The sequence below is a fragment of the Puntigrus tetrazona genome, chromosome 1, assembly GCF_018831695.1.
Source record: "Puntigrus tetrazona isolate hp1 chromosome 1, ASM1883169v1, whole genome shotgun sequence".
NCBI lineage: Eukaryota > Metazoa > Chordata > Actinopteri > Cypriniformes > Cyprinidae > Puntigrus > Puntigrus tetrazona.
This window is the reverse complement of record NC_056699.1, coordinates 19,400,543-19,414,456: the sequence shown is the minus strand read 5'-3', so window position 1 is coordinate 19,414,456 and position 13,914 is coordinate 19,400,543. Positions and strand designations below refer to the sequence as shown.

Genomic DNA, 13,914 nt, shown 5'->3' with positions numbered 1-13,914 from the left:
TGAGAGGACAATTTATCTATTCAGCATCTCATTACTGCTATAATAACCTATAAATCCCATGCACAACAAGAGATCTGTTTAGTTCATTTAGTATTCTACCTCTTTATCTATACCTTTGGCTAAATAGGATATTAAATTACTATTTTTATCTTTTTAATTAAATAAATTAGGCAGAAATAAACAGGGAAACATCAAATTGATATTGCGAACAATTAAGAAAAAAGAACTGCTTCATATCTTACATATTAGCATTTCTAAACAGTAATTAATTTTTGCTTTTGAATATTTTATTCTCAGATGTTTTTCACCTTAATGTAATGCTATCAAAGGGTGTTGCCGTTTTCAAACTGGTTCACAGAACTGTCTGGCATATAGTAATGTAGCATTTTGATAATTCAAGTGCTAATATATTCAGCAGTGAGAAAAGGGGGCAATCTGGCAGAAGTTCAGAATCAATAAACAGCCCAAACACATGCTGCCAGAATGATTATATGGCACTGGCAACTTAAGCAAATCGATTAATCGAATCACATGATGAAATGACTGTTGGGTGCATCGCAGTAAGTTTTAAAAAATATGAACTACATCAATATATATTTTTGTTTTTGTTCCCTCGTATTAGTTCCAAATGAAAATCTAATACTCATCCCTTCACACACTGTTAAAATGATTTTACAAACTGCTGTGGACTCTTTTCAGACTTTTGTAAACATGTTTTAAGCTTTTATTTTGAGAACTCTTGCCTGTGAAAACAGGTACAGCATTATTAATGTTAAAAGCCAGTTAAGACTAACTGTGCGTGAACAAGTTACTACCCATCGTGACTAAAGGTATTTCCTGTCTTTCTGTCTGTGACTGCACCTCTTCGATTCTGAATCCAGGTAATACACCCCGGTTAATCCTATAACCACAGCAATTGTGAATTTGCATGCCTGTACGGTCGAGTATCTGTGGGAGGGGGAGTGTTTCTGATAGTTTGGCTGTGTATTTGTGTGTGTGTGTGCATGTTAAACACTGTGGAAATGCCACAGGGTGTAGGTTTGGGCTGTGATGAGCTCGCCTGGCCCCAGGTTTGGATTTGATCATCGATGTTGTGCTTTAATATTCTCCCTCAGGACATATTTTAATGGTTGCACTAATAGCAACACCAGATTGACTAAACCCCACCAGACTCTGATGTCCTTACCTGGCTCCTCAGACAGCAGCATTACAAGTACTGTTCACCAATTTTTCTTTTATTTTAAATGTGTAAATTGATAAATGATAAGCAATGACAGTAAAAAAAACAAACTATAATAAACTATAAATTCAAAAGCTAAACATGCCCTCAGACATTTTGACAACCATAAGACGCTCTGGGAAATCTGAAAATTACTTCCAGAAAAAGCTTACAAAATTTCTTGTCAACTTTTCGAGAAACACGGTGACTGCAACCTGTAACGGGCTGGAAAGATCAAGCCTCAGGTTAGCAATAAGTAGAACACAGGGGGTCTTTTATCAGGCCCTAGAGTGTGAGAAAAAAAGGTATGAAGAGTTTTTTGATCTTTTTTTAATGCTGGTTAGGATCAAGGGGGCACCAGGAGAGGAGGGTCAGCAGGAACCATCACTAAAGTGTGCATTTATAGACAGCAATATCTTCATGATTTATGAAAGAGAATTGCAAACTGTTGGAGGAGGGAAAACAAGCATCAGCGTTGACATACTCACTGACACATTCACATTTGGTAAATGAACATGTCTGTTTGTTGATGTCTAACTTCACTAATAGGTTCTAATAAAATGCCTTCCAAACAGTTAAGTCTATGTAGCAACATCATATTTTAAACGTACGAGTCAGCAAGCCTTTGAATTTGTAATAAATGTGCAGCTATGCTCAAAAAGGAATTTACAAGCTATTGAATAGCTACCTGCTTTCACGATGGAAGAAACATTAAATTTTAACAACCGGTTTTGAAATGTAAAGTGTGTTGAAAGAGCATGTTGCTTCAGCATGTTTTCCCCATTCATTTGAGCAGGTCAATACTGCATAAATGTAACAGCACTACAGTGAAACTGCTCATTTAGCAAACAGAAACCAGGGAATCCTTAAATATAAGATAAACTATCCCACAAGAAACTCAAAATATCTGGCCTGACACTTATGAATGCCTAGAAATAAGGAAAATGAGATTTGAAAATGTTAAAATGAAAAACATAAAATATTCTATAATCCCATTGTCAGGCAGCATTTACATTCACATTCATATTCTTAGCAGAAGCACAGAAATCACATTTAATGGCAAGAACCAGCACAGAGAGCTGAGGATACATGACACCTGCTAAGCTAGGCCTCAGAATTTCATACAGCGTGCTGAATTTAATGGTGTTGCTGGCTCTTGGTTCCCATAGAGAAAGCAAACAAGACAGAGAGAGAGAATGGAGACAGAGGGCATCAGGGAGAGACAAGCGATTCATAGACGGAGCAGAAATAACATGTGCCACCACAAACCGCTGTCATCCACTGTGAGAGCTCAAATTAGAGTCCACCACAAGTCTCCTGTCAACTGTGAACTCCACTAACTTCCTACTGCCTTCTCAGCACAAGCCCTCCACCCAGAAGAAGAGAGAGAAGTTGTGTTGCAAAACCTAGCTGCTGCTGCTGCTGCCTACATCAGAACCGTCATGGAACCTCAGAAGTGTCCGATTCGGAATGCTCTACATCGGTATAAACTTGTATGCCACACAAATAGCACGACTCGACTCTGGTTCCAATATAGTGTGAAGCATGAAAATGCACAACTCTCGCAAAGACTGTCGCATTACAGTAATGAAACCCACACCGCAACTGTTTGATCTGCCGTACGAGTGCTTGGAAATACGAGCGGATATATGTACACCCACATGCACAACAATGAATGTCTTCAATTAGACATATACAGATCATGTTGGGCCCCAAATTGAGAACGGCTCACGGTGTGGATGTGCTGGATTATTCATGGACATCAGCAGGAACTTGTGTGACAAACAAATAGCGCTATGCACTGGAGAGACTTGACTCAACTGGTTTTAATATAGTCTGCAGCATGAAAATACACAGCTCGTTTGAGGAGTTCATTTGCAAAAACAGATTCCATTTTCGTAAATCATGTTTTTTGTTTGGGAATCATGCATTTCAACAAATATCAAACTGCAGTTGGGTTGTTTTGAATAAGTATGATAACAAATGATAACAAATACGGGTATTTATTTATTTTTTTATATATATATATATATATATATATATATATATATATATATATTATTATTTTTTTCATTTAACAAAAACACTTTAGTTTAATCTTTGTAATCTCCTTAGTTCACAATGTACATGCCTGACAAACTTTTTTGCCCTGAAGATATCACAAAATTATCCACCCTCGATCACTTTTAGTCAGCTTTGACAAAACTCTCAGCTAGTGCATCTTTTCAAAACCTGTCACCTAACCAGAATACAATATGCTTTAAAAATATTTACCGGCTTCTGTTCACAAACAACAAGGGCACTTGTTGGCTTCTACTGTAAAGCACAAACTTGGGATGCCTTGTGGACAATTTCAACTTTTTTTGACTGAACAATATTAGAATTCAGATTGCGCTATGTGAGAATAATGCACGGTAGTCAGTAAAGATGGCATTTATCATTTTTGCAAATGAGCTCTTCATTTTAATTACACAGAGAATTTTTTTATCAATGTGAATGAAATACGTTCATTTCTAATTAATAATTTCCTTGCCGCCTTCTGTGTATTCAGCTCACCGCTTTGGGTCAGTGCAAGAGTGTGTGTCCAAAACACAGAGAATATAAGCGCCTGTGTACTTTGTGCACACGCGTGTGCATTAAAGATAAGACTGGACAGAACCAAAGACATTTAAGAGAGTGAGAGGAAGTATTCTTCCGCACATCAAGTCAAAGCTTGCAGGTGAACTCAAAGTGTCTAAGTCAATAGAATGTTTTCTGAAAGCGTCCTTGCGAACACAGTTAGCTGCTTTTTGGGAGTTGCTTTGAAAACGGCGGGGTGTTCGAGACTGGGGTGGGGGGGTCTTCAAAGCTACACTTCAAAGGATGACTTCATGCTGTGCTCGCTAAATTATTCACATCGGGCAACGTGCTGGAATTCTGCATCTAGCTCCTCTGTGCGCTAATTATGAGTGAGATCAATGACGCCATCTTAAGCCTCCTCTCGGGTGTGCTTGGGCACCGGTCCACACAGCAGCCGCATCGCGGTCTAAACGTCCCCATAAATCTCAATATACCTCCTCCTCTGATCAACCACCCACCATCGATTAAGCCATTGAGCGAGGGATTGGCCGGAAGAGTGAGAGGGATGGAGGTACGTAGACGGAGGGCTGCTTTCTGAAGTACTTTTAGGCTACTCTGTAGCGATGCTCCACTAACAAAGACAAATTGGACAAGGGAGGCTTGTTGGCCCTGGGAGAGACCCACGACCTTGACTTCAAACCGAGCTTCTCCGAGGGAGGTTGCTTCAGATATATACACATACACACACACCTAAGCACATTTGCGATGGGTAATCGGAGCCATGCGCACTGGGCGCTCTTTCACGCAAATTACTTGCGGTTGCATTATAGTAATGAAACCCACTCCACACCTGTTTGATCTGCCGTACGAGGGCTTGGAAATAATAGTGCGAGCGGATGTATGTACACCCACGTGCAGAACAATGAATGTCTTCAATTACACACACACAGATTATGGCCAGCCCTAGATTGGGAATGGCTCTTGACGTGGGATGTGCTGGATTAATCATTCGGGCACGCAGAAAGACAGCCCTCAGCTCATAATGATTGTGTACTTGTTCCTTTGATATGCGTGACATGTGTTTATATAAAAATCAGACAAAAGGGGACAGGTTATGAGTGGAAAACAGTGATTTGCCAATAAAAGGCTGAATTGGAGTTTATAGCTTCTGTGTTTATGCTGGGTCAGAAACGGGATGAGATTATAGAGCTGAAGCTGTAGTCTACTCAATTTTCTTCCATTTACGCCTCACAAACCATCTGTCATTGCCTCCTTTTCTTTCTCTCAGCGTACCATTTAATGTCTCGTCTTCTACTCCACTTCTTTTGTCTCAACAACTCTCCTTCAATCTCTCTGTCTTCAGACAATGCTTGCTCATTTTTCCTCTCTTTTGTTATAATCTGATAACTCTGCAAATATTCGCGAGATATATTTATAGAAGAATTGTATCAGACTGGAAACTGTGTGGCATATATATATATATATATATATATATATATACACATACACACACACACACACTTTATGTATTGGTTTTCTAAACTTTTTTATTCCAGGCCTTTGGTATTGTAAAGCAATACATAATTTCCCAAAGAATTAGTTTATCTTCACAGTCATAGCCACTGTGTCAGCTAATTTGAAAAATACATAAAAACTGTAAGGAAAGGCTGCCATAAATCTTTGCGGAGCTGTGTGAAGCACGTGTGGGTGTGCATGTGTAGTGAGAGTGCGATTAGTGGTCATCGAGTATTACCAAAATCAATTTAATTTAATCATTTTGCCTCTCCTGTGTGTTCATTTCTCACATCTCTCCGCCGTTTTTTTGTCATTAATATTTCATGAACTTCTTCCCGACAGGTCCAAAGTCAATTTGAATAATGGGAAAACAGTGTGTTTGGAGTCAGGACAAAACTAGTAATAAGCGGGTGATGCTTTTTATTGTATTTTTACTATTTTTTTGTTTCAGAGTGTCTGTACCACACATGCAGCACAGCAGAAAAAAACAAGGAGCAAATCTGCGAACATGCTTTCCCTCAATCACACATTCTGTCTTTGAAGATTTCCTGACTGGAAGTAATTGCAGTCCCAAAGAGAGGTGTCTGAATCTCTCTCCCTGACCTCCTGCTGTTAGGTGGAAGGAGGGGAGGTACAGTGGCTGAGCACTGACAGAGGCTGATAAGGGCAGATGAAAGGAATCAGAGGCTGAGATGGCGAGAGAGAGCGAGAGAGGATGCAGGTAAGCCCCGCAGGCTGTGGTGGTCCACATCAGAGAGCGAGGTGTGCTTGGCTCATGCAGCCAGATTCAAAGTTGCATTACATGCCTGCACATGACTAAAGCTGAACTCAATGGGATTTAGAAAGGGCAGTAAAGTCTAGCATGGCTGAATTTGCTGTGTCTGAGTGTGTGAGCGCTTGTGTGTGTGTGTGTGTGTGTGTGTGTGTGTGTGAGGTGAGAGGCAAATGTGAGAGCAGCGGCCCTTCAGGTAAAAATGAAGAAGAGACTGAGAGGGGTGGAAAGATGGAGTCAAAATGCGATTACGCCACTTTCATGTGTACGCATGTGGTAAAGAAGGTTAGAGTGGAACACATATAAATACATATATATGCACATTAAGGCAGCAGGTGGTAGTGGAAGTGGGAGGGCACTCCATAAGCTAGGGGATTCTGTGAATGAACTCTTTAAGACAGCAAGCTAAAGCTAAGCACAAACACAGACTTCCCAAGCCTTATCAGAGCCCACAGGTCAAGACAGAGAGAGGGAGAAAAGGAGGGCACTTGGCATTATAGTAAAAGAAAAAACAATTACTCAGCCCCACCTAACCACACTGTTTACAGTCGGTTGAACTCTTCTGCCTGCTTGAGAATCTTCATAGATGATGACTAATAAATTAAAGACTAACTGACCACTATGATGCCCTTTCCCAACTCACGCCTAATCCCACACATAAATGTAATATTTGACACATATCTCCTATATTAAAGGGATAGTTTACTTAAAAAAAATGTATTCTGTCATTAATTACTCAGCCTAATGTCATTCTTAACCTATACTCCCACATTTAGTTAAACTGGACCTTTCCCAGTCCCATCCCCTCTCTCGACCGCTTCGATTCCTGTCCTATCATGTAAATCTATGAAGTTGTTCTAATAGGTCATATATACTTACATATTGCTAAATATTTCACATACATAAATGCAATAGATTTAATCTGCTGTATGGGGGATCCTGTAGTTCTCCTCTACATTGAGCATATGATAACCGCTATGGGGATGAACGCCTTTCTGAAGTCAAAAAAAGGTACATCTTAACATCTTGTAGTTTTCATGGACAATTGCAAATACACATCAAGTGATGCAAGGCAAGGTCTAACAGTTAAATAATACTTATTACACTGCTTTTTGGAATACTTGATTATGATTATTCAATCACTGAATTGCGTGGTCAAATACGTTTGTATAGTGATCGCTAAACCATACAATTGGCAAAATTTTCCTATACAGCTGTGCTAGTCTCATATTTCCACTTCCTGTCGCGTCCTGTTCAACCTGTCTTGGTTTATTTAGTGATAATGACCGGCAGACTGTAGATTAACTTTTTTTCTTTAGAAAAAGGCTGTGAATAGGAACAGATGGAGGACGCTAAAATAGTGCAAGTGTGTGTTTTAGTTTGTGGCTGGGCGTTGTCTGGATGTAAGCATGCATGTGTTTTCCCCGTGAGACAGCATGAAAAGTGTGGTGACAGGGTGAGGTCACCAGAGACGGGAAGCTAATGCAAACAAACACTCCTACACTTAACCAAATCCCAGAGGATATTACTGTAGGTCTTATTACTCTGTTCCTTTCATTATAACTAGACAAGAATATAGATACACTGAAAGCTTAGAGCTACACACATTTCAGATGGACACTTACAATTACATACGTTGTAGCTCCCTTGCCGCACACACTAAATGTTCAACATTTATGGACCTGGATAGCTACTATTAATTTCTATTAGGCAGTTGCAGCCTTTTTGAGACTACTGACAGCAATAAGTGCTCTCAAATGACATTGTGCTCCTCTGAAAGAGTGATGGGAGAGCCTCTTTCTAATAAATACTGTACAGGGAAAGTGTTACCTAAATATTATAACAGCAACAATATTATTTTATATTATAATTGATATTAAAATATTATAATTAGTATCTATATATTAAAATGCATTCATATTTTAAATGATTTTTATATATGTTCATACTTTATTTTCTTTTTTTGTTTTGTCATGTGCTTTTGTCATTTTTAGTTTAGATACTTTGCCATTTTAAATTAGCATTTAAAAAACATACTGTTTAGGTTTAGGTTAGGTTATTTATATGCTGTATTTTGTTTCAGCATCAGAAAATTATTTTAATAGTTGTATTTAACTAACACCATATTATTATTATTGTTCTTATAATAAAACACCTTAGAAATATAACTCTCTTCCTCACACACACACACACACACACACACACACACACACACACACACACACACACACACACACACACAGGCACACACACACAGGCACACACACACACAGGCACACACACACACACACACACACACACACACACACACACACACACACACACACACACACACACACACACACACACAGGCACACACATCCAGCACTGATGGCTTGAACTGTTGAACTAAGGATCCACAATCATGAATCAATGACATCCAACAGAGTTTGAATGGCCTGCAGCAGTGTATTCTGGGATGCTCTAGGTGGGACAGGTGCCTTACTAACCAGACAGTTGGATATGCAAGGGATCAGGAGGTATAGGGGCTGGGGGGTAGAGGGGGTAGAGGGGGTCAGGGACGAAGCAAGGACAGCAGGCATGGAGAGGAGATGAAAGACCGTTGGAATTTGTACGGACAGCTGGCTCTCAGCCAGTGAAGTAAAAGAGGGCTTAGTGTCACTCAAGATGCCAGCAACAACAAAAAGAGAGTCTGGACAACTAGTGGCTCATTTTTTCCCCCTGTGAATGGAAAAGTAAAACATTAAAAAACAACAAGCCTCTGCACTCATAAAATGGAGAATCTATCCAAATCATTGGACAAAAGTTCATTGGATGAAAGTTCATTGTTTCTAATAGAATAAAGAGTATTCTGTCTCTGTCCAGTCTCTGCAAATTCATCCGAGTCAGTGTAAGAAAATATTACTGGCATCTCATCATGCCATATTGCCTGTGGGATGTGTTCTCCCACACAAACAGACAGGTCAGATTATTCTGACATGTGATGAGTGCTTGATGACTGCTCAAATCATTATTTATTTTTCGTTGATTATTTTGTCTCAGTTAGCTTCTCAACCTTTGTTTTTAAGTTTTATTTACTTTGTTTCAGTTCATTTCCATTTACACTGTTTTTAATCCACCAGTTTTCATTTTTGTTTTAGTTTCTGATAACCCTGACAAAAGAAATGGAGGAGAACAAGGCCTTAAGTTGATTTATTAATGATTATATCTATGTTAAACGCATACTGTATCTATAATGTATATTACACTCACTCTCAGATTTAGTTAAACTGACTAGTACAATTCCTCAATGCCCGTGTTTCGCTCCAGAGAGTTCATTTCCACAATCATTATGTTGGACTGGGCATGCTCACATACCTCCATCAGAGGCTCACTTCATTGGGTAATTTAAGGCTTGCCCGCATGGATTCACCAGCTCCCAGCTGTCCATCACTGTCTGCTGCCATCCCAGAAAGGAACTGATTTTTTTTTGCTTCTCTTAGTTTTTTACGATTGACTAAAATCAGCTCTTTTTCTATGTCCGATTTCATATAGTGCTGTGAAAACACCTTATGAAAACGCTTTCCCTATTTACATATGGTTTTTTTAGGACACATGAAAGGACAACCAAATTTTAAGTTACTATTTATTAATAATCTTCCCCTCTGCTGAAGCTCTGAAATAAACTAAAGTTACATAGATCAAACATGTCATATTTAAAAGAAATAGAGGGGAGATTTTTAGTTAATAACAAATGTTGTACTGTTCATTTTCAACCTATTATCTCCCGGTAAAAAGAAAAGAGTACTGGGCTGGAGCAACATGAAGACGAACATTTTTTTTGGAGAACAACTGCTTATAGAATGACAAGCTATTTTAAAATGGTAGCCTTGGTAGCAAAACTGGACATTTCAGTTTCAGTAGCAGCTCACAACAAACATTTACCATCTGAAAGGTGAGAACTATATTTAGAAGGCTATAGAAACTGTGATCTAAGAGTAGCTCATCATGTCCCCACCAAAGGGCTCAAGGATAAACAGGTTCAACCTTTAAGTAAGGTACATGGGGACAACCTCTGCTGATCACCCTTTTAAAGCTGAGATGAGGGATGAGAGACTCCTTAAGAATTCATCAAGGCAGTCTCTCCCCAATGACACGTGGCCATAAATGTTTGCTGCAGAGAGCACTCCAGACTGCTTCGTCTGGGTGAAGGTCACTCACATGGAAATGTCAAATGTCTCTTCATTGGCATGCCTGAGACAATAAGACCACCGTGCCGCTATAGCTCCACTTCATCAACGTCATTTAACTGCAGTGACACTAATGAGCACTCATTTACTCCTTATTAAAGGTTTTATACCCATGTCATGTTAATAACTTTTAACAGGCTGATAATAGGACGCTTTTGGATGGGGAAGGAGAGGTAACGCAAGTGTATTTTAATAGATTTTTGTTGATATTTAGGAGTGTGTGGGTAAACACATGATTTCAGCTGATTGCCAAGATCAATGGGATTTATGGCGTTGCGCATATTAAAACTATAGTGTAGGAGTGCATTATTTTTGTGTTATTCATTAGAGGAGTCAGAGGTCAGAGGTGGGCTTACCATTCTGAACATCTAAAATGTGGTGTTTGTCTAGGGTCCATCCTCCCATGTTTGAGGCGTCGAGTTCATAACCTTGGAGAATGGCTGTTCTTTTCTCCCACAAGATCAGATCCAAACAGGACTCGTACTCAAATCCCACAGACACTGGTGAGAGAAAGATTGGTGTTATTCATGTATGCAAATATATCCTATAAACATCCTATCAAATACAGACTTCTTGAGAACTGCTTGAGAAAGTAATCAATACAGACTAAGTCTAAACACCACATTAGGAGGCATGCAGATAAATCATCATATAAACATTGGGCTGATAAACCACACTCATTCGCAGAGCCTAATCAGATGTCCTACACAATATCAATTCATCTTTACTGCAGTCTGCCTGAACACTGCAGTGTCTCTATCATAACTTTGGTAAATCTCATAACAGATCTGTGCTTCACCAGGTGCAAATCGTTTTAAATTTATAACTTTCAGCCGATCATATTAAGAAAGCGACCTTATGTCCCCCAGAGAGAATCAATAAGCGCACTGCTATTCGTTGGGCAAAAAAATTACCTGCTTAATGCAATTGGCAAAGCAAAGCCTGATGAGAAGGTGAAAGCCAATCAATACTCATGAGACCTAGCTAACCTGTTTACAATTTTACACAGTTCACTTTGTAAAGGCAGAATGCATTCCTGATTTTGTGAAAAAAAAAAAACACACTTTTGTGGTTCAACATCTTGTGAGTTTGTTTATGCAAGGCGCTGAAAAGCATGTCTAGTTTAGTCTGGCCTACTGCCTGCCACATCATCAGTTGAAAATAAACCGAGGCACTGTCATCAGCAGCTGGCCGTCTTTCTCAATGCTTAAGTGAAAAACAAAGCCACAGATTCGCCTTGACCTCTTCTGAACAGAACGAGGCATGTTGTTCTCAGTGGTTTTGCTGATGGGTAATCATACAAGCTACAGAATACAGTCAGCATAAAAAATGCCACAGTGAAAAAATCTTGCTCCCCGTGCTATTGTTGGCCTTAATCATAACTGCTTTGTGTTCCATTTACAGTTCTTATTTGCATAGGTATATTTAAGGAGACATCCCATAATGCAACTGTCATAGTGGCATGGGCCATTAAGCACATCTATATTCTTGCATGTAACAAATTCAGGCTTTCCACAGAGGGTAATTATATTATTCCTCGACTCTGTGCATGTAGAAAACCAGTATGTGATAGGTGGTTGTTTATAAACGCAACAACACCAGCTGATGTAATATTAAATATTAGTAAAGACGTAAAAAATGCTGTTAATTGTGAGTTTTTTTTTTAAAGTTTTTCAGCAGAGGTGTGATGCTGCATCAATTAACACTCAATTAACAGAATCTTACGACAAAATATAATTGGATGAAAGTGAAAAACCTTTCACATTTTAATTGTGATTTCAATATAAATCTGATCTCTGCAGTTTTACTCACCCACAGCCTCTGACAGGCCGTATACTCTTTGGTTGTATGCATCTGTTTTGTCCCAGATGAAGGTGTAGGACAGGTTGGGTTCTGCGGGAAACCACTTCTGAAAGAGTCGTCCCACCACTGCCACCATCAGATGCACCTTCATGAGGTTAAAGGGGATGGTTGCTTGGGTCATGGTCACCTTGAGCACTGGCCGGTAGCCAGCCGCCCGCGAACTCAGATACATCAGGTTCAGGTCGCTACCAGGAATCGCCGTCTCCTCCTGAAGAACCTGCACATCAAAGCAAGAAAGAGGTGAAGATAAATGAAGATGGGGGAGAGAAAGAGTGACTCGGGAGCATCTGGAAGAGGCATTAGAGCCGAGGATGAGGCCTCCGATTTTTCTCTCCGCAGGATTAAAGCACATCTGTGCCTGTGTTTGCTCTGACCACCATTTACTTGACATCTTGGATCTAATGAGGGAGATTTTCACGGGCGGAACATGCTTATATTTGCATCACTGTCGGAGGCTATTACTGTACTGCATTCCACATGCTCGACCACGAGAAACAGTCAACAGAAAATGCAGTGTGGACCACAACTTGCAGTAGTTCAAACTGGATTGATTTCAGACTTTCAGACAGCTGGCCTGTCGTGCCGGATGAAACACAAGCGTGCAGTTAGCGGCATTTAAAGGTGCCCCTGGTGAGGAGTCACAAAAGTTCAGAGCATTAGTGCTAATTTCTCTCCCTCTTTGAGATGAACAAAAGGAGCACAAGAGATGAGGAGCAGCTTGGATCAACAGAGAGATTCTGCATCACAGCTTTCTCCTCAAGTGCTTAATGAAAAGCCAGTCGAGCCACTGTGGAAAGACAGTAATCCCCCTGTCTTCCAGCTCATGGCATTGTCAAGTGTCCTACTGGGAGGGGACATTTGCTTTTCTCTAACACAGAGGACAAAAGGAGCCAGAGGGAATTTCTTTTCTTCTCACATTTTTTTTTTTTTGGTTTGGATGCTGCTGCACTTTCCTGGGGATCAGTAGAGGGGGCTAGATGGCTTTGGGAGAACCTTTGATATGCAGTCTGTGGCTGCAACAACAAAAAAAACCCAGGCAAACAGGTAACTAATATTAAGTAGGGGAAAAAAAAAGGACAGCAAGTTAAAGTTTGGTGGTTTTCAACTTTCATTCTTACACATGACTGTAGCATTATTCTCTCAATTTGAAGAGCCAAAGCGGGCTCTCTAACACTGACTGATACCATCCACATGTGTTTGTGCATACCCCACACTCGTAGCTTTACTTAAGGGCGTCTATAAGCCACAATGCATTCATGCTATGCACACAGCCTCCCCTCTGTGAACTTTGATTACAGAGTCTGAGCTAATAACATGCTTTACTCCGCCTGCTATAAGCTCTTAATAAATGGCACCGCATGCGCTGCCGTGTCTCTACGTGTGCAGCCGTGTTATTCTTAGCCACAGGGGCAAGGGCCGTAAGTGCATATGGCTGCATTAAAGCAAAATATTTTCTCATTTGCCAAATGAAAGGGAAGATGAAAAAGGCTTTGAAAGTTCATTTGATACAGCCCATTAAATGCACAGTAATAAAGACCAGATTGAGTTTTATCATCAAGCATGTTTTCACGGTAAGAAAGGAAGCTAGTTTTTTTGCAAAAAGCCAAATCAATGTGCTCTCATTACATTTAGAGGTGTTATGCTTTAAAGGACATAGTAGTTATTGAAGCAAACACGCAAAGCATGATGGGTAATCATATATATCTTTCATTCACGAAATGTCTCATCTGATTTTCCACTGTCGCACGGAGGTTTTC

General features: G+C 39.9%; 1 protein-coding gene across 13 annotated transcripts in view; it reads right to left on the bottom strand.

The window, feature by feature from the left end:
- tenm3 (teneurin transmembrane protein 3) overlaps positions 1 to 13,914 on the bottom strand; it is a 243,630-nt gene that overhangs the window by 20,266 nt on the left and 209,450 nt on the right. For all 13 annotated transcript variants that reach the window (XM_043229546.1, XM_043229727.1, XM_043229793.1 and 10 more), the window contains 2 exons: positions 12,107 to 12,374; positions 10,651 to 10,794 (listed from right to left, as the gene is read on the bottom strand). In XM_043229546.1, coding sequence (XP_043085481.1) covers positions 10,651 to 10,794; positions 12,107 to 12,374 — 412 coding nt within the window. The remainder of the gene's footprint in view (positions 1 to 10,650; positions 10,795 to 12,106; positions 12,375 to 13,914) is intronic.